General features: G+C 35.4%; 1 protein-coding gene across 2 annotated transcripts; it reads left to right on the top strand.

Annotated features, from left to right (window-relative positions):
• The first annotated feature begins 14,768 nt into the window (after nucleotides 1–14,768).
• On the top strand, nucleotides 14,769–17,309 carry LOC144998866 (uncharacterized). 2 transcript variants are annotated; one of them, XM_078958594.1, is made up of 11 exons: nucleotides 14,769–15,050; nucleotides 15,342–15,420; nucleotides 15,539–15,650; nucleotides 15,783–15,886; nucleotides 15,973–16,090; nucleotides 16,200–16,293; nucleotides 16,400–16,537; nucleotides 16,624–16,714; nucleotides 16,793–16,904; nucleotides 16,975–17,059; nucleotides 17,145–17,309. In XM_078958594.1, the coding sequence occupies exons 2-11, from the start codon at nucleotides 15,356–15,358 to the stop codon at nucleotides 17,171–17,173; spliced, it is 948 nt and encodes a 315-aa protein (XP_078814720.1). In that variant the 5' UTR covers nucleotides 14,769–15,050; nucleotides 15,342–15,355; the 3' UTR covers nucleotides 17,174–17,309. The 2 variants fall into 2 exon arrangements, with proteins under 2 accessions (XP_078814720.1, XP_078814721.1); XM_078958595.1 differs by having other exon boundaries at nucleotides 14,770–15,050; nucleotides 16,975–17,050.
• The last annotated feature ends 4,895 nt before the right edge of the window (nucleotides 17,310–22,204 follow it).

The raw sequence follows: 22,204 nt of genomic DNA, 5'->3' as shown, positions 1-22,204 counted from the left end.
GAGGTGGATCCGTTCGTTGGTGGAACACTCTAGGGAAGACTTTAAGCCCTAATGATCCACTGCAATCGACATGGGCAGAATTCTTGGTGCAGTTCAAGCGCAAGTTCTGCTCGGCTCAAAATCTGTTGGAATTAGAGAACAAGTTTCTAACATTGACGAAAGGCATCATGTCAGTTGATGAATACACTAATAACTTTACCGATAAGATGGAGTTTGCTTTGCGCATCGTCCCAGATGAGTTGACAAAGGTTGACTGGTATGCAAAAGGACTTTCATGGGAGTATGCAATGCCAGTTCGTCAGTCACCTACTCTAGAGGCAGCTATCTGGGTTGCTAAGTCTGTTGAGAACATGATTAAGGGGAGAACCACTGACAAGGTTGAGGTTGGTGAGAAGAGAAAGTTTGAGGGAACATCTGGTTCCGGTAAGAGAAGCAAATTTTCGAAATCTGATTCGAAAAAGTTTGGAGGAAAAGGAGGCGAAGCGAAATGGTGTGATAAGTGTAACAAAAAGCACTTTGGGAAGTGTAGTGAGGATGTAACCTGCTACAAGTGTCGAAAAATTGGGCATTTTGCCAATGAGTGCCAGTCCAACAAAAGGATGTGTTTTGGTTGCAATGAAGAGGGGCACATTTTGAAAGACTGTCCGAAGAAGAAGGAGGCAGCTAAGCCCAACATTCCACCAAAGCCGAAGGCGAGAGCCTTCCAGATGACACTTGAGGCTGCGAAAGATGAAGCTGATGTCACTTCAGGTACCTTTCTCGTAAACGAATTACCTGCTCAAATTTTGTTTGATTCTGGAGCCAACTACTCCTTTATTTCGCATGAGTTTGGTAGAAAACTAGTTTTGTCTATTGATAGACTAGATAATGCTTTATTAGTCGAAGTTGCTAGTGGCAAGTTTGTACCTGTTAGCCATCGAATGAAAAACATCTTAATCGACTTGAATGGGAATAAGTTTCACGAGGAATTATTGCCTATCAAACTTAATGGTTTCGACGTTGTTCTAGGAATGCATTGGCTTAGCGCCAATGATGCCGAGATATTGTGCAAGAAGAAGATGGTTAAAGTAAACCCGCGTGGGAAAGAGTCGTTTATGGTGTATGGGGACAAACGCAGAGTAAAATTCTGGAATCATTTCTCTAATGAAAGCCAAAAAAAGTGTTTGACCAAGGGATGTACATCATACTTAGCATTCATGATTGATGATAAGAAGGAAAAGAAGGTGATGCAGAGCATTCTAGTGGTGTGTGATTATCCGGAAGTATTTCCCGAAGATCTTCCTGGATTACCACCTAATAGACAAGTGGAGTTCAGAATAGACTTGTTACCAGTAACCACGCCAATAGCAAAAGCACCTTATCGATTAGCACCGATGGAGATGAAGGAGTTGATGATGCAACTTCAAGAGTTATTGGACAAAGGTTTCATTAGACCTAGTTCATCACCCTAGGGAGCTCCGGTGTTATTCGTAAAGAAGAAAGATGGAAGCATGAGAATGTGCATTTATTACAGAGAGCTGAACAAGGCAACAATAAAGAATAGATATCCATTGCCGAGGATTGATGACCTGTTTGATCAATTGCAAGGTTCGAGCTATTTCTCGAAGATCGATCTAAGGTTAGGATATCATCAGTTGAAGGTAAGAGAACAAGATATTGAGAAGACTGCATTCAGAACTAGATATGGACACTACGAGTTCTTGGTTATGTCGTTTGGAATAACCAATGCTCCTGCAGCATTCATGGATATAATGAACATGGTTTGTAATCCGTTCCTTGATAAATCTGTGATAGTGTTCATAGATGACATTCTGATTTACTCGAAAATCCAAGAGGAGCATGGCAGACACTTGCGAGAAGTGTTAGAAGTCTTGAAGAAGGAGAAGTTGTATGTAAAGTTCTCCAAATGTGATTTTTGGATTCGTGAAGTCCAATTCTTGGGTTACGTGGTCAACCAAGAAGGGATAATGGTTGATCCAGCAAAGATTGAAGTTGTAATGAAGTGGGAACAACTGAAAAGTCCCACGGAGATCCGAAGCTTTTTAGGATTAGCCGGATATTACCGAAGGTTTATCCAAGGCTTTTCTTCGATTGCTACTCCATTAACAACTTTGACCCACATAGGAGCTACTTATGCTTGGAATGATAAGCATAAAGAAGCATTCGAGAAGCTAAAGAAGAAGCTATGTGAGGCACCAATACTTTCTTTACCCGATGGAGTTGAAGACTTCGCTGTTTATAGCGATGCGTATGGGGTTGGATTGGGTTGTGTTTTGACCCAAAGAGAAAAGGTGATAGCATATGCTTCTCGACAACTAAAGGAGCATGAAAAGAATTACCCAACTCATGATTTGGAGTTGGCAGCGGTGGTTTTCGCTTTGAAAATAGGGAGGCATTACCTCTATGGCACAAAGTGCAAACTTTTCACTGATCATAAGAGTCTCCAATATCTCTTTTATCAAAAAGAATTGAATATGAGGCAACGACACTGGCTAGAGTCACTCAAGTAAGACGACTGTGAGATACTTTACTATCTCGGTAAAGCTAATGTTATCGCTGATGCTCTCAGTCGGAAAGTCAATCTTGAAAGGAAGAGGCCAAGAGCGTTGAGAATAGAAGTTGTCTTGACAATTGTGGAGAATATAAAGAAAGCTCAAGAGGAAGCTTCTGAGAAAAATGACCGAAAGGAGGAACGTTTGGGAAAAACGTTGGTGTTTGGTACAAACGGTCATGGACTGAAGGTATTCCAAGATCGTATTTGGGTACCTAAGTCAGGAGGAATTAGAGATCTTCTGATGGAAGAAGCTCACAAAACCATTTACTCGATTCATCCTGGTAGCACTAAAATGTATAGGGACCTGAAACCCTACTACTGGTGACCAACGATGAAGCTTGACGTTGCAAAGTATGTGGCCGAGTGTGTGACTTGTGCGAGAGTCAAGACACACCATCAAAAACCATATGGGAGTTTAGAACCTTTACCTGTGCCTATGGGAAAATGGGAAGACATTGCAATGGATTTTGTCACTAAACTACCCAGAACGAAAAGTGGTCACGACATGATTTGGGTGGTCGTTGATCGGTTCACTAAGAGTTCGCATTTCATAGCAGCCAAGGAGAAATGGTCTACGGATAAGCTTGCGAATTCTTATGTGAAAGAAATTGTGAGGCTTCACGGTGTTCCGTTAACGATTGTGTCGGATCGTGATAGCCGTTTCACCTCAAGGTTTTGGAAAAGTCTACAAGAGGAAATGGGTACCAAGTTATGTTTAAGTACAGCTTACCATCCGCAGACTGATGGTCAGAGTGAAAGAACAATACAAACACTTGAAGATATGCTGAGAGCATGTACTATGGAATTCCTAGGCAATTGGGATGAACATTTACCTTTGGTAGAATTTTCCTACAATAATAGTTTCCACTCGAGCATAAAGATGGCACATTATCAACATTTGTACGGACAGAAGTTTCGTACGCCGTCTTGTTGGTTTGAGGCTGGGGAAAAGCAGTTTATGGGTCCCGAGATGGTCCATCAAACTGCTGAGAAGTTTGAAAGTGATTAGGGAAAGAATGTTAGCAGCTCATGATCGTCAAAAGAGCTATGCTGACAAGAAGCGAAGACCGATGACTTTTGAGGTTGGAGATTCGGTTTTGCTTAAAGTCTCGCCGTGGAAGGGACTTATAAGATTTGGTAAAAGGGGAAAGTTGAGTCCGAGGTTTATTGGACCGTTTAAATTTCTTTAGAGGGTTGGGAACCAAGCTTACAAGCTTGAATTACCAGAAGAACTAAATGGTATTCATAATACTTTTCATATGTGTTATTTGAGGAAGTTCATGGGAGAAGTTCCGGATATAATACCAATTTCTGAATTGAGAAGTGATGAAAACAAGAGGTTAATTGAAGAACCATAAGCAATTGTTGATCGAAAGACTAAGAAGCTTCGATGCAAGATGGTCGAATTAGTGCTTGTCCGTTGGAAACATACGAATGGGCCAAATCTCACTTGGGAAACGGAGAGTGACATGTTGAGTCGCTATCCGCATTTTTTTGTCGATGTCTGATTCCGGGGACGGAATCATCCTAAGGGGGAGAGAATTGTAATGCCCGCGTTTCCAGGCTAGGCATTTTCGTTGATGTAATAGTCTAGGTTAACCTTTGTAACCCGTTTTGAAATAATAAGAGCGTATTATTTGTGTATTATGTGTTTCGTGCTTAATTGCTTAATTATGTGATTTGATTAATTAAGAATAAAATAAGCGTCAAAATTAAAGTATGAGATAAGATCAGTATCTTTGCATAAAGTTGTAGTGGCCGAAACGATGTTTCCGTATATATATAGAACGCCCAAATCTGACTTCGTATGAGGAAGTTATGATTTTCTGAAGTTTCGACTTAGCGGTATGCAGCTCGAAATACTCGATTTGAGATCGAACGGTTTTTAGCCGAAGCAATCTAAACGAGAATCGAATATCTCGTTGTTAGTAGCGAAACGATGAAAAGTTAGGCGAGAACGGACGTCGGGCGAAGAAGTTATGAATTTATAACGAAATTTTCCTGTCCCGGCCTACTAAAAATAAATCATAAAAATAAATTCAAAATTAGCCAACGGAGTCTAAGTGAAAGTTGTAGAGCGTAGTCTCACCTACGCGTGGATATAAAGAACGTCGAAAACAGAGTTCGTATGAAGAAGATATGAATTTTCAAAGTTTATTCAATAATTAATATTTAAATTTAATTATTTATTCCGAAATTATCCAAAGCGGAGTCACCGGACTCATCCGAAGTACACCCAACGTACTGGCGTATGCCTAGCGTACCGCGAAGCATGACGCACCTTGCACTCGAGTTCTTCAAATGATGCATGCAGCGACGATTTCGGAGGCTTACGCCCCGGGTAAGGCTGTACGCCCAGCGTACGGCGAGGCCTCAGCCTCCTATAAATAGGATGCGAGGGTTCCGGGCATATTTGCTCAATTCTTCTCTTTTTCGTGCCAAAGCTCTACGTGTGAACCCCTGAAGCCATCCCGACACCCCGGATCTCATATCCAAGTTAAGAAGGAAGTTTTACGCTCCTGAGATCCTGAGAAGTGCGATTCCCGAGCCGAAGCTCTGCCCGCGAGGAGTTCGATTTTTGTGAAGAACTTCCAGATCTGCCGAAGAATACTACTTCTATAAGCCGTAGTGCTGTCCGGTCATCTTCTGATCAAGTGAGTGTGTGGTTACTTTCTTCTAACGCATAATTATGAAGTATTTTATACGAAATACGTGTTATGTGTATATTTTGTGTTATATGTGTGAATGTATATTCACTTTCTTCTATCTCATAGATATGATTTATTCTCTATGAAATATGTGTTATGTGTATGTGTCTCATCTGTTGTTTTGGAATATGTATTGAATGAGAATACTATGAAGGTTTTAAACTATGTATAAAAAAATATATTTTTATCTACTAATATGTCGGGTAGAACATGGGTAGATAGTTGACGTGTGATAAAGAGATGAAAGGCCTCAATGTTGTTTTTGATTCAGTCATCTAGCGAAGTTTAGATGACGACCACAGACTTTTCTAGACAGTGCTGTGGGACGCTAGCAGGCTCACCACCTGTAGGTGTTAATGAACTTGGGTGTTCATTCGCTGTACTCCATCCCTTCCATGGTTGCCTTATTTGACATATATTGCCGGGAAACCCCCGAATGCATGTGTTGTCGCCCCGATGAAATATTCTAAGACTAGGTCCCTTGTGTTAGTTGTTGTAGGGACGTAAAGTGAGAATAACGGGAATGGGTAATTGGGTTATTGTTTGGATGGTGGAATTAAATATAATTATTTATTGTGGGTTGAAAACCCTATATGCTCACCAGGATCCCAAGCCTGACCCAATCAGTTTTATTTGTATTACAGGAAGTGGCGCAAGGGCATAAGATGGATGAATCATCAAGTTGTTTTGTTTACAAGTCTGTATATGTATATATTTGTTAAATGACTTGTAATGTTATCGTTTATGCTTTATGGTCTGTATGGGAACATGACATCCCGAGTTTTGAGTATATAATGAAAATACATTTCTTTTATGAAATGCTTTGGTAAATATTATTTTATCACGTTTTGTTTTTGGGAACAAATTATGCAACTCTTTCAAATCAAAAGGATTTACTCTGAAATTATTTTAAAAGCATAAATGAAAATCGGTCTTTTCTAGCCGAGATTTTGGGGATGTCACAAAAACATGGGTAGATGAAATATGAGTTGGATGATGAGTTGAGAGGTGATATAGACCATGAGGTAAGGGTGAGAGGTGGACGATGTGAGAAACCTTGTTCCCAAATGTTGGCCCCATCATCTAGTAGAGTATGGATAACAACCACAGACTATTCTAGACAGTCTAATGGAACACTAGCAGGCTCGCAACCTGTAGGTGTTGTGAATGATGTGTTCACCGGTGTACTCTAAAATCCATTGACATGTATTACGAGTGGACTCTCAAAAACGATATTGTCAATAAACAAGATAACCCTAGCAGCTGTGCTCGAAGGACAATACTGGCGGCTGCGCCTCATATAGAATGTCACGATTCTGGCAGTTGTGCCTAAGTGATAGAACTAGCAGTTGTGCTTGACAGCTGTCTCATTGACAATGATGGCCTTTGTACCTATTCCTTAGGATAACCCTTAGGAATGAATGAATGAGAAATAACTGATTCTTAGGGTAGATCCTTAAGAGTAAAGAAGATAATGGGGATGGGTAATTGGGTTAACTGTTTGATGATTAAACATAATGATTATATTATTGTGGTTTGAAAACCCTATGTACTCACCAGACTCCCAAGCCTGACCCACTCAGTTTCATGTATTATAGGTAGTGGCGCTCAAGCATAGATGTGATGTTTTGGATGAAGGATTACATATATAGGCCTATAGATATGAAATAATATAGTAAGGCTTATATTGTACTGTTTATGCTTTTGATCTGTATCGAACATGACATCCCGAGTCTTTTTAATGAAATACATTTATACGGAAATGCTTTGATAAATCTTTATCATATTTTATTTTGGGAACAAATTCAGCAACACTTTTATGAAAAATATTACTCTTATTTTCAAACAAGCATAAACAAAATCGGTCTTTTTTGGTCGTGCAAATGGGGGGTGTCACACACATAGTGTACACAAATTATATATAACCAAAACCAAATAGGCCTTTGATTAAGTGATCCTACTCTAAGTCCACAACCAAACAAGGAACATGAAGTAAAGTTAAATCACTTATTTTTAAGTCTATAAAATCTTATTTATATGTAACTTGTATATATACACTTAGCAATTGTAGATTTATCATCAAGGGTTCTTTGTTTTCACGTGTTTGGCTCTAGTATTATAGTGCTATAAAATACCCTTATAGTATTTTAATTGTATGTTTGGTTCTAGTGCTTCCTTTTTATAGAGTTTTGGTAAGTTTTAGATTTGTTGCAACACCGCAATCACTCCCAAACACATTTTAGTCGTATCTCAAATAAACATATTTGATCAGACTATATTTATCTAAGATATGATTACATAACTATTTAGGTTTAACCGTAGTGTCCAACATCTAAATACTTTTGTTTTGCTCTTCTTGTGATATTGTTCCCGATATGTATGTATACTTGTATACTTCTTATAAAATACTTAGATTTTAAAAGTTTACTTTTATTTCAGAGCACTTCGGCCCCATAGTGTTTATAGTTGGATATCATATAAGGTTTGATATAATTAGTTTACTATAAACAATGCTCTGATACCAATCTATCACACCCCTAAACCGGAACGGCGGAAACGTTCAGGGGCGCAGGACGTCATGTACAGTATCACAACAATTGCATCATAGTAATCAAAGAAAACACAACCATTACATTGAATAAGCAATGTATTTATATCTATTTGATACATAGTTTGTATGACATAAAAAATGTATAGAAAAGGTATTAAAAGAAGCTCCTATAAAAGCTCCGCCTTCTCAAAACCTGCGGGTGTACCTATCTACCGGTTCCCTGAGATTACAAGTGGTTTTGAAAGTGTATCAACATTTAAGTTGGTGAGTTCATAAGTATGTTTTAGTGATGGAAAAATTGTCTTTGTACTTTGAAAATGATAGTATGTTCCTCCAGAAAATCCAATATTTTCTATAGTGAATGTAATGTAGTCATGTATGTTCCTTGGTGAAAATTATGAAGATTTGAAGGTTTTCTCTTGATGATATGAATATTCTTGGATGATACTTGAGAGAAAAATAGGAGTGTTTTTGAGTGAAAGAGTGAGTAAATGACTTATTTTTCGAGTGAAACTATATATATCAGTTGGGTTCTCGGTTGGAAAGGGGGTTCTTGGCCGAGAACGGGTTTTCGGTCCGAAACTTGATTTCGGTGGAGGAGGTTTTCAGTTCCAAGGGAAACTTGGATTTTTATGTGTATTTTAATCAAACTACTTATATACATAAAATAAACATATAATAAACATTATTTATATAATTTAAATCATATTTAACCCTTAATAAATTTAGCGAAGTGAATAAAACCTCGAGTTTTATTGATAGCGGTTTGACTTTTATTGGCTAGAAAAATAACGGGTTGTCACATTATGCGTTGATTGTGTATGTGGGGTTAGGTTGAGGCGAACTTGCTTTGTGCTGAAGGCTAACAGACCTAGGGCGGACCGGATAGACTGCAGACCCATTAGGGTATATCAGTTATGCCGAAGGCCCAGAGAATGATCCAAACATGCTGAAGGCCCGGGTGGCCGGACCAGATATGCTGAAGGTTCTGAGAGTGGGCCAGATAGACTGCAAGCCTGGTGAGGGCAATCAAGTCACATTGTAGACTCTATATGCATGTTGTTTATTTGCTATGACATGGTTATGATTTGTATGACGTTGGTATTTTGGGGGAAATTCACTAAGCTTTGGGCTTACAATTTTGGATTTTGTTCCAGGTACTTTGGATGATTGCAGGAAGGTGAATGCTTGATCGTGCATCTCCTCGCATTTTATGATTTTGATTTATGGGATACTCTGATATGATACTATTTTGAAAACATTTTGTAATAAATAATGTTTTTTTAATGTTTGAAAAGTTTTAAATTTTCATGAATTTTATGGTGTTACATTCCAACTCGAAGGGGAATGGCTCAGCCTGATCGCAACGTGTCCACCATGTTTAGAATATTTATGATTTTTGGATTGTAATCTGATAACTATTTTCATATTGCCATACCTTTTTATGGTTGATATGACTATTTGATGGATTTTTGTCCACTTAAAAATGAAAATTTTTATTAATGATTCTTGGGATGCTACAAGATATGTATTGAATTTAAATTTTGAATTTTGAATTAAGTTGTTTAATATATATATATATATATATATATATATATATATATATATATATATATATATATATATATATATATATATATATATATATATATATATATATATATATATATATATATATATATAGTCCAACGAGTTTAGTTTCATGGATACTTTTTGGTTCTTGAAAATGATAAAGGGGATTTGAAGAAATTTGAATGAAAGGGTAATGGATCTATCACTATATAGATTTTAATCAACTATTTAGAATATTTATTTTATTATTATATCTAAAATTTAAAAACTTTATTTTATTTACATATATTATAAGAAAATGTAAATATTTTCAAATCTATTTTAATAAATAATTTTTTTAACACATGTCACACTCTCATTTATTTTGCTATATTTACTTTTGTGGCTATAAAATTAATTTTTTTTTATAAACCTGTGGTTTCTACGGGTCTCTAACCTAGTTATGTTATATAGTAAAATGATATTAGTTAATTATATTTTGAATTTAATATGTATGTTTCAAATTTATTTAAAATTTTATATACTCTTTGATAGCTTAAGTCACAAAAGCTATTTAAATATTTTCAAATTAATTATATATTAAGATTATTTCGTGAAAGTTGATTGATTTTATATAATTTTATAAGTATTATAACAAAAAATCTATAAGATAATTCCATCAAAGATAACCCATTTAAAAAAAACAATAGGTTTCAAATTTATTTTATAATTTGTAAAAATTCACTCATCAAATAATTTTTTTGAGGAAACTACAAACATTGTCATGTGGTTTGTATTTTTTGTGGCTAAAGACTTATAAAAGTAGTTTTTGTAGCAAAGTTTAATTGTACTTTTGGTCCTAAACTAAACACTACTAACCATAATATATCAGGATTCAGGGAAATTAATAATTAACATTATTTTTTACTTTTATTATACATTATTATTTTAACCCCAAACTGATACATTACATTTCCCGGTTCCTTTTCATTAGAGATTCCATGTCACACCCCCGAACCAGACGGTGGAAATGTCCGAGGGCTATTGTAACTCAATTGAATACTATCATAATGATTATACATGAATCATAACATCATTCATCACCAAGCATTGAAATAGTACAACTGTTATTGTTTACATTCAGTACATTGTTTTAAACATTACATTTTCATAACTTAAACCGTTCGATACTAAATTAAACAAAACACCGTGACATCACTGGATACATATTCTTCAATTTACCTGTTACCTGAGAATACAAGTATTTTGGAAAACGTCAACATATGAAATATTGGTGAGTTCATAAGTTATATTTGAAAAATAATGATTTTTGTGTAGTTTGAAAAACCCCGAAAATCCGATATTTTCTGAAAAGAGTATTATTTTTTAAAAGTGTGGAGATCCGTAGTATGCTTGTTGATTTTTGTAAACGTGTATAAATGTTAAACCTTGTATACATCACATAGATAAAAGTGTTGAACTTCCTGGGAAAACCCGATGTTTTCCTCGTACATAGGATTTCATGTTTTGTTTATTGTTATACCGATTCGACAATTGTTTTCGATAATTCCAGGTGACATTGGATTAATTATGGGTTGTGAGTCGTTATAATCACGCATTAACGAAAATGACTAGCTTATAACTACCAATTACAAATGATCCTTTTGGTGTCGTCTGTAAGACTCACTTAATCCAACCACCCTGACTTCTCATAGCCCCACAACCGAGGAGAAAAGAGGGTACGAAGCCCTCGTTATTTCCATAAGTCGTTCAAGGCTATCGTGAATGCGAAAGGCACTAGGCCCGACTCGCATTTGACTTCTCGACTTTGCTAGCAGTACCTATGGGCCCTTGGGGCCCAACAACACAATAAAGCTATTGAAAGTCCTTTTACATGGAATTAGGTCATTGAAGGCCCAATAACGTGTAAGCGCGTTCCCTTCGGGCCCAAAGATCATGTTATTGGGCTAGCTAGGCCCAACAAGCACGATTTGAAACTTTCAAGCCCAAAGATTGAATATTGACTTCTCGTGAATTTCACGTGTTTATTGAAGTACTTATTGTTTATTGATTTTTGATTCGTTATTGATTCGAGACCGAATCAATTCATTTGATAACGACATTAGTGTTGAAAGCGTATTTGTTATTACGTTTCGCTGGTAGTCGAGGTACTCGTATTTATCTTAAGGGATTTGTTTTAAAAAAAAAAGATAGGAGTTTACCTTTTTATGACCCTTCTTGGATAAAATTTACACTTTTAACCCTTTATATAAGAGAATTTCCATTTTAGTCCTTAAACCATTTTTCTTGACACTTTAGTATCAAAACTTATTAAAAAGACATTTTCAGCCTAAATTTACTTGATAAACAGCTTAAGTCCTTCAAAAATGAAATTTTCTTGATTGAAACCCCCATCTTCGCAACTTTTACAATTTTGGCCCAAAATGGAAATTTTTTGCATTTTTGGTCCCTTTTTAATTTAAAAAGCATTTTTGGCCCTTGAAATGGTATTAGTATACTTGTAATACCCTGTTTTATAGAAATGTGCATTTTCAGCACCTTAATTTCAAAAATCTCGCAAATTGGGGCTTTATTGGGCCGAAAAGCCCATTTTAGCGCATTATGTTCAAAATTCACATTTTTAAGTCTTCAAAAGTGTTGATATTCAGAAAATATATACTAGAAACTGTTTAGACTCATTTCAACCTTCAAAAATTATCTTTTGTCGTTTTGGGCCCCTTAGTTTTGTATTTTTGACATTTTGAGTCCAAAATGGGTTTTAAGTCCAAAAATGCTCATTTTAACCAACTAAACTATTTTTCTAGACTTGATTAGTGTGAAATGGTATAAGTTATACTTATTTCATTCCTCATATTGTAGTTCTCAGTTTTTAGGTTCTTTTGGCTAACATAAACATCACAAATCACATAAGATCATACATATAAGCATAAAAATCACACAAGGCATACATTTACTCATAGATCTACACATTTGCTTGTATTCTCCCCCACAAAAACTTATAAAAACCAAAAAATAAGGGGTATGAAGCTCACCTTGGGTGTGGTTTCGGTTTTGGAAGAAAAATGAGAAGAAAATTCGGCCTTAGCAACCCTCCTTGGAAGATCTCGAACTTAGATGCTTCTAAGGTGCTAAATCATAAGTTTGAATGGATTAAGAGGTGATTCTTGAATGGAATGAAATAACTAGCTTATGGATCTAACATCAACTTACCTTAGATGATGATTTTTGTGTGAGAATCCCCTTGAATACTTCTTAGATCTCGAAAATATGGAGGAGATATGAGAGAGTTTTCTTGAGAGAATGAAGAGTGAAATGTATGTGTGTGTGTATGCTTGGATTCGGCCGAGAGAAGAAAGAGAAGGGAGAAGAGAGAGAATTGATAAGATGGTTGCATGGATGTATGAGTGTTGCATGGAGATCCTTGATGTAAAAGTGAGGTGGCACCCAACAAAGTCAACTCTTCCTCTTTGTGGGCTTGGGCCGAGAATGGAGAGGGGAAAGAGGAGATTTTTGGGCTTTTTGCCCCTAAGCCCATATTATAGTTAAGTTAGATGATGTTTGACTCAATTAAATCAAAGTATAATTTTTATGACCTATTAGGGCTAAATTAGGTTAATTATGGCCCAAAATGGTTCATATAATTAATTTATTTCATTCTAGGCCCAATGTGGCCCAAAATATTGAAATAATTGGAAGTGGGTCCAATTAAACCCCATTTAAGAGTTCTAAGCCCAAGATGGTCAAATTGGAAGCTTATTGGTCCATTGGGCCCAATAAGGAAGTCCTGGTCCAAAATGGACTTAAACACAGACTTCTAGGGTTTCCAATTGCTTATTGACTACTTGAAATGCTTGCATGGGGTGTTTATTTGAAATTTTATTGTCATAGAGTATGCATCATACATGCTCTTGTGTCTTTGATTCATAATTTGGCTTAATTGTTGTAATCTACAAGCCACAAAAATTTCTAGTTGTGACATTCCAACACATGATCATTGTGAATGTAAAACAATTTTGGACCGCCATCAACCATCGATCTCTTGTTATAACGCTGAACGGTGTTATACATTTTTTACCGACTGTATGCTTATGTGGCGCCATTTACCGTTGGTGAACACCACCCCATTCCTTTTGTTTTACCGATGGTAATGTGCTGGTGATGGAAGTTTACCTTTGGCAAAAATCAATTTTTTGTGTGTTTTGTGTGGGTTTTGCTAGCGTTAAACAAAAAGGCCACACCCTACCCATTTTTAGAAGTTGCAGAATTTGCAAAAGGTCAAGTTGTCCATCGGTGAAAACAGTATGATATCGTTTAGCCTAACATAAAAGTTTTCATGTTTGTTTGACTGAAGTGCGACAGATATTGTTGGAACCAAAGAGACAACTGGATTTTAGCTCCTGAACCTAATCCGTTATCACTAGTAGTAATCAGGGTTAAGGCTCATTGATTTTTTTGGCAGCGTCTAGTTTGATGGGGGAGCTAGACACCGACAAGTGGATGGAATGCTTAATAGACTTGATGATAGAAAGTTCGACATAGAAACCAAGCTCGGACTTCATTCTCTACATCGTTGGTGTGTTTCTAATTGTCTGGGTTTGCTTACTTGTTCAACAGATAAAAAAAAAAAATTCTAACTCTACTTGGTCACCGCCTCCGACACTTCTGGATTTCGATTGTATGCAACCGCCTGGAAAGGAATTGAAGCCATTAAAACCTAAAATATATCCACCGTCCAAACAGGATGGTAGGCTGGGGTTTGATGACTCAACATACCAGTGGATTAATGATGTTTTTTTGGATAATTTGAACATGTTAACTTTTTAAATACTTTCCATAAATCTTTATTCATTGATCATGGTTGTATAAATTATACCATGATTCTTGATTTCTTGTTACTAAAATAGTTTTTGGCTTTCTTGTTTTGCTTAGGGTTTTTAACTTTTGGTTCTCGTCTTACACGAGAAAATGGTGATCATCGGAGAAGACTATGGGGCTTGCTAGAATCTACGTTACGAAATGAATGTTTTGTAGGGGTGATCTTGAAATGGTGGGATGTAAATGTGGCCCAGGAGATAATATAAGTACATATTAATAAAAATAACTTGAAAATATAAATGTAAGGTCAAGGCAATCATCTTAGCATATATAAGAGTAAGAGTAAAAGTACACTAATGTTAATTTTATGGATCAAATCCATAATAAAACCTTCAAATAAATACTTGTTTTTTCAAATTGAATTTTTTTTTATACCTTTGTACAAAATAAAACTAGAGGGACCATTGTTGGAGTTTTCTCAAACTCTTTTTTTTTTTTTTTTTAAAAAGTGAATTGACTATTGAGATTCCGTGTTTACATGAAATAATACAAAAACGATGGTGTTGTGCTTTGTGAGTCAATATATCTGTAACTCCTACGAAATTTCTTCATAAGTTTCTTGCTAGCCTTCCTTTTTTGTCTCTACTGTCTCGTCTTCCGTCGAAGTAGGGATCGTCTTTCACGTCTTTGTCACCAGCGACCATCTCACAGCAACACCATCTGTTACACGCAAATCGATTCAATCTCTGATTACACTCGATCGTTTACTTTTGAGTAGTTGAATTTTGATTTTCAGATAGAGTCCAATTGCTTTATCTCCAAGAAGAATTAGGCATTTTTCTGGTATCAGGTATGTACGCTATCTAATTGCCGAGCCTCTTTTTACCCAAACAGTTGCTAATTGGTGATCGCTAGAATTAAAACACACCTCTAATTATATGCTCAATTGTCAATTTTGATATCTAGTGTATCGTAAGCACAACTTATATTTGCTAATTGGAACTCAAATTTTAGAGATCGCTACATTTGATCACTTTTTTGCCCCAATGATTTTGAGTTGATACTAAATTGTAGCTCCAGATAGGAATGGAGACTTAAATCTTTTTCTACAAATATTAATTTCTTATTGTTACAAATATAGTTCTAGCTTAGGTGATGGATACAAGCAATTGGAGGTTTCAGCTGCAAGCAGCTTCAAGGCGAAGGATGGTGAACAGGATGTATGTATCCAACTATTTACCATTCACAGATCACATCCTTCTCTTAAATTTCTTAAATTTATGTATTTTAAGCATTTGATTATATGCTAACCTTGTTGTTCATGTTACTTTTATGTAGAGTGGTTACCTTGAAGACGCATCTTCCATACTCTGGACAAGAGGGATTAGACGAACTTAATAAAATAGCAGTGAGATTTGAAGAGAAGATTTATAATGATGCAACAAGCCCGGTTTGTAGTTTTTGGCATTTTTGTGTAGAGATGGAATGGAAGTAGTTATTAAATAGAAAAATGAATGAAGTAGTTTGATATGTGGTGATGTACTTTGGGGAATAAAACTTTACATTTATATTTGATTTGCAGGTTGATTATCTGCAGAAGATATCATTGAAGATGCAGAGCATGGAACCTACTGATTGGAGGGCTCAACTGCAACCATATTCACGACAAAGGATTGTGAACAAAATGTATGTATTTAACTATTTATATTTTCTTAATTCTTTAATTTAATGTGGTTTAAAATATTTAAATTATCATTTTGCTTTTGTTGTAGACTGGATACCTTGAAGAGGCATTTTCCCTTCTCTTCACATGAGGGGCTACATGAACTTAAGGAAATGGCTGACAGGTTGGAAGGCGATATTTATACTTCTGCAACAACTACAAGCCAGGTTTGTACTTTGTTTGTGTGTTCTATTCCATGTCATTTATGGTAAGGTACTTTGTGGGACCTACTTTTTAATTTTTTTTTTTTAATTAATTGATTAATTTGGTTTGCAGTCTGATTATTTGCGAAAGATATCCTTGAAGATGTTGACCATGGAGGCTCGATCACAATACTCAAACTCTGTTGCTAATAGTGTAAACCCCTCAGGTATTTCCAGATAGATTGTCATTTAATCTTTATAACATTAGTTTTATAATTATGATTTTTGTAAGGAATTTTCCACATATATAAATTTTTTGTTCTCAATGAACAGGTTCTCAAGTAATGCAGCAAGTGAACATCCAAGGGTTTCCACTTCCTATTCATGTTCCCTCTAATCATCCTCAACAAGGACAACAACTTTTGTTCTCACAGACAATGCACGATAACATCGTTTCAAATGGAAAGCGAGGTTTTTATTATTATTTTTTTACAAAGAAATAACATTGTTACAAGTGAAAAACTAAAATATAAATACAAGAGATAACATTGTTACAGCCATGGGTGAATCATCTTTTAATATTATGGAATCTGGTGAATGGAGGGCTCAGCTGCAACCCGATTCACGACAAAGGATCGTGAACAAAATGTTTGTATTTATATTTTCTGAATTTTTTAATTTGATTTGGTTTAAAAAATTTGAATTATGCTTTTGGTTTTGTTGTAGATTGGATACCTTGAAGAGGCATCTTCCATTCTCTGGACATGAGGGGCTAAATGAACTTGTGAAAATAGCTGTGAGGTTTGAAGAAAAGATTTATACTGCTGCAACAAGTCAGGTTTGTACTTTGTTGTGTCTTTTGACATATCATGTTTTGTCATTTTTTTAAAAAATTATTTGGTTTGCAGTCTGATTATTTGCGAATGATATCCTTGAAGATGTTGAGTATGGAAAGTAGATCATTACAAAATGCTAATATGCCTGGTAAGCTAGGTATATATGAAATATGAATGAATAGATAGAATGGAATGATGTTTATTTACACTTTCTGATGCAAATATGATGTTGATTCTGTTAGGTGTAGGTGTGGATCCACATTTTCAATGACACGGGGTTTAGCCAAAAGACTTAAAGACTAAATGCAGCTACCAAGCACTTGTGGGATATAAATTAAATTGGGCAATGTGTAAAATTGGATTGATAATATATATGGAACAATGGTTAATATTTTTTTTTTACAAAATATTTGGAAAATAGTTATAAAGAATTATATATAATAAGAATTGTCGAAATCCCTCTTACCTAGGGATGAGTGTATATATATATATATATATATATATATATATATATATATATATATATATATATATATATATATATATATATATATATATAGTTCACTTACAATGGGGTCCCTATACCACACAATAATAAATAATCAACCCTAACTAGAATATATATTTAACACACCCCCTTAGTTTGAACATGGGATTCTCGAATGTTTAAACTATCTACATACTTATACGTTGGTAGGGTATGCAAAACATGCACATGACCAATCACAATATGTTCCCTAATAAAATGTAAATCAATTTCCATATGCTTGGTTTTTTGGTGCTGAATTGGGTTAGAGGCAAGGTACATAGCAATGACATTGTCACAAAAGACAATCGTAGCACGAGACAAGGGACAATAAAGTTCAAGAATGAGATTACAGAGCCAAGCAGTTTCAGCAACTACATTAGCTACCCCCGGTACTCGGCTTCGACACTAGAACAAGAGACGATGTGTTGTCGTTTCAAGGACCGGGAAACGAGATTGTCTCCAAGATAAACACATAACCAGATGTGGACCGATGAGTGGTAGGACAACCGGCCCAATCAACATCAGAATAAGAGGCCAAGCGATCAACGGTTGAAGGACAAATGTGAAGACCGTGAGAGAGGGTACCACGAAGATACCTTAAGATGCGCTTAAGAGCCAAAAAATGAGGGGTACGCGGATCATGCATGTACATACAAATTTGTTGTACAGCATAAGCAATATCAGGACGAGCGAAAGTCAGATATTGAAAGGCTCCTGCAAGGCTTCGGTAGAGAGTCAGATCAAAAATCGGCTAAGTAATAATATGGTTTAACTTGAGCAGGGAAAAGCTGTCGATGTGGTGCATAAGTAGGCAGTAGTGGTTGCTGTAAAAATCCCGGAAAAACAGCAAAAAAAAACAATTTGTTGGCTGCAATTTAGGGTGAGTTGATGTTGTCGGTTGCTGTTGAGATGCGCCAACAGCAAAGGGCTGCAATCCGAAGACATGTTGCTGCAGAGGTGGACCGAGGAGACCAGATTGCCGGTTGGTTGGATTGCTAAAATGAGCTTGGTAGAATCCTTAAGTGCCTTGTGTAGAAACATTAGTATTACCCCCCCCCCCCCCCCCCCTCCTCCTTCGGAAGCAACCCACCCACTACTTTTGCCTCGATTATATTTATTTTTAGATTTCCCATGAGACGAAACGAATGTATACAAAGCAGTCAAGGAGGTGAGTGGTGCATCACCGAGGAGATTGATTGACTCTTTGTGTGATTCATACATGAGGAGCATGTTTTAGCTTCAAGGAATGAAGCGAAAGGCTTTGTATTAGTGATTACATCAATGATATTGTGGTATGAGGGAGGATAGGGCCGGTCCAAACGTCTTGCGGGCCCAGGACGAAAAGAAAAAAATGGGCCCCTAGAATAATAATTTAATTTAATTTAAAAATAAACACATCGTTACAAAGCTGACAACATAAATATGACCACAATATTACCTAAAAGAGAAATTAGTATCATTTTAATTCAAATTAGTTTTCCTTCATTCAAACTAGACAAACTCAATGGTTTGAAAAAATTATGCATAGATCCTTTATAAGTTTGATCGAAAGCATCAAAAAAATTTCGTTTCTTCCTTTTCTGGCTTCCAGATAAATGTTTTTTGGAAAACATTGTAGATTGTAAATACTTAAACACTATCTATTTATAGGAAAATATTAGATCTGATTTTTGGTATATGATTTATGTCTCAAAGTTATTGAAGCCTAATATCATATTCAATTTAAATTAAGGTGCAACTGCAAATTAAAATCAGAAACAAACAATCAAACATCTGAAAATTAGAATTGGATTTAAAGTTTTGAATTCTGAATCATATATCAACAAAAAATATTACGTTCTTAAGTAAAAAATCTAAAATGTAGGTAGAATATATAAAGTCAAGTCTCGAGAAATCTGAGAACATCCAAAATCAGGAAAAAAATATATAACCTTTCAGCATTTGATTAGATACCACGACTAGGAACGTGAATACAAAATAAAATCAGAAACAACACTAAAACATCAAAAAGAATAAAATTGGATTAAAATTTTTGGGTTTTGAATCAGATATCTACAAAAAAGTTACATTGTTAAGTAAACAAAATGAAACCTAGGTAAAAGCTAGAAATAATTGACAGTCCAGTTTCTAGCAATCTGAGACACAAATACACAAACAAAATAAAAAATTAAATAAATAATAATAATATATAAGAAACATGAATAATAAATCAAATCAGAAACTTATACTAGTTGAAAAACAAAAGAATCAAAGGAAAAACAAACAAAAAAAATCTATGGCCAACCTTATGTTTTTTATCTCATTCGTCGGGTGCTTTGCAAATTTGCATTCGCTCGACATAACTGATTTTAATCTGAAGGCTGGTAAGAGGCTATGAGAAGGGAAGAAATCGTGCGACATAATTGATTATGAATCATTATTTTGATTAGGATTCACGAGGCAACGAGTAGGATTCACGACGTGTCGATTTGATTAATTGGTTCCCACCAGATGTAGATTCCTGAAAGACACCTTAAACGACAGTATTTGCTTAACGTTACTTCAAAACGAGTTCCAGAGTCTGGATAAAAGAGGTTATTTCATTGGCCTAAAGTTCGGTTAATTTGGTAATCAGGCCCTTAGAAGACATATACATCAATTTATTATATATATATATATATATATATATATATATATATATATATCAGAAATTTTGGGCCCCTAAGAGTTGTGGGCCCTGGGCGATCGCCCGGGTTGCCCACCGTCAGGACCGGCCCTGAGGGAGGAAGTTGCCTTAGAATTTGCATCATTAATTCTAGTTCATCAATTTTGGTGTCACAGTCAGCCAAAGCATCAACTAAGTTTTGAGAGAGTGGCAGAACTCGGTGATAAAGGAAGAGCCCTTATTCGTATTGCGAAATTGTTCATGAAGCTGAAGCATTCTTGGCATCTTGGTATTGAGAAAGAATTCAGCTAGTTTGTCCCACAAATCTTTAGCAGTGCACTAATCACTTGATATGATTTCTAAAAGGTTAGCATCACATGTAGAGTAGAACCAAGACTTGATTCGGGAGTCAATGGTAGCCCAATCTTCATCATCTTCGCTTGTGGGTTTGGATATTCCTGTAATGTGGCCAAGAACCTTTGCACGTGTGCACATGTCAAGAAAAATTATGCACCGAAGTTTGTATTTGAAGCCATCAACAAACAATTTAAAACTGAACTGTGAGTACAGATTTGATACTTATTTTGGGCTTTCTTTTTCTTTCAAAAAAATATGGAAAAATATAAAATTGGGAACGATTGCAAAATGCTAAAAAGAACATTGTTTTTGAGCATTTCGTAATGACATCCTCCATTTCGCATGTTTGAAACAGGCGGGTGGAACCGACTTGTGAAGTGGATTAGGAGGTGTGTATGAGACGATTTTGTTTGTTATTGAGCAAAACCAAGCTATAACCATTACTATCGGTTAATGCATTTCAGTAGCCATTTGGTATGGTTATTATTGGTTATGGTTAGTAGTTAATAGTTAATACTTCATACTGGTTAACCATAATATTAAAAAATAATAGAAAAAGTGAATACATTGATATAAAAAGTGAAAATAAGAACATATGTTGTTAAAAAAAACCTTGAGTGTAAGAATGTGGACTTCACACAAGTAGGATGCCATAATTCATACGACTTGAAGCATTACTCCATTTGTGACCGAAGTGTTGACCAAGTTGATCATTATTGTGGAATGGGTATCTAATTGGCTATCAATTGTATAAATTTAATAACATGTATTTTAAGTAATTTTCACTTTTAAAATATAAATATTAGAACAACAACACTAACCAAACTTTTTACTATTGATTTAATGTGTCCTACTATACCATACTTGATATTAAAGATCAGATGTTTTGATTACTCTTAAAATCATAAACCCATAAAATATAAAAATAAAAGTTTCCCAACAGGAGAGGGAGAGAGAGAGAGAGAGAGAGAGAGAGAGAGCATCTGATCTGCCAATTTCAACACAATAGTAATTGCATGGTATACCAATTTCAATTAAAAGTTTGATCAAATAATAAAAACAAATCCACGTTTTTGCTTGATCTTGAGGTTTAGATTGTTTTTTCAAGTACTTCATTAAGTTCTGACACTAATTCAACCGATTGACATACTTTGTGAGCATAAAAGTTATGCTTGTGAATGTTCCTACTGCAGATTCGGTATTTTTGCTATCTTTCATGGTTGTTTCTGTTGGATTAATGTCTAAGTCCATAACTATAATTGGTAAGACTTGACCTGACTCGGCATGGTCCATTTGGGTTGCATGGCATCATGCATTTGGATAGACTAAAATGAGAGAAATAACACTTAAAGTTTGTTAATATATTATAAGTTCTAATATATTAATAAGGTTATTTAATTAGTATTGATCAAGAATTAATTTGGAATTAATTAAGTGATCAAAAGAAGACTAATTAAATATATGGGTTGATTGTGTAAATCATTCATTCTTATATATGTGTGCTTGTGATCCAAGATTCCTTATGTTGGACTAAGTCCATGGGGTGACCCATGGATACTCCATGGAGGTTAAAATCCATGGAGCATAAGGAATGAGTAAAGTTATGAGTTACATGGTGTAACCCTAATAGCCACCATATAAAAGAATCCCATGGCTCAAGAAATCATGCACTATGTGTGAGTGTGAGGGCTAGACGATTTCAAGGAGTGTTCAAGTTTCTCTCAAGTTATTCCAAGTGTATTTGGTGTTGTGTGAACCATTTGAGGTGTCAC

This window comes from Lactuca saligna, chromosome 5 (genome assembly GCF_052625555.1).
Source record: "Lactuca saligna cultivar CGN05327 chromosome 5, ASM5262555v1, whole genome shotgun sequence".
Classification (NCBI taxonomy): Eukaryota; Viridiplantae; Streptophyta; class Magnoliopsida; order Asterales; family Asteraceae; genus Lactuca; species Lactuca saligna.
Note: the sequence above shows the minus strand (reverse complement) of the source record. Positions and strands in the feature narration are given on the sequence as shown.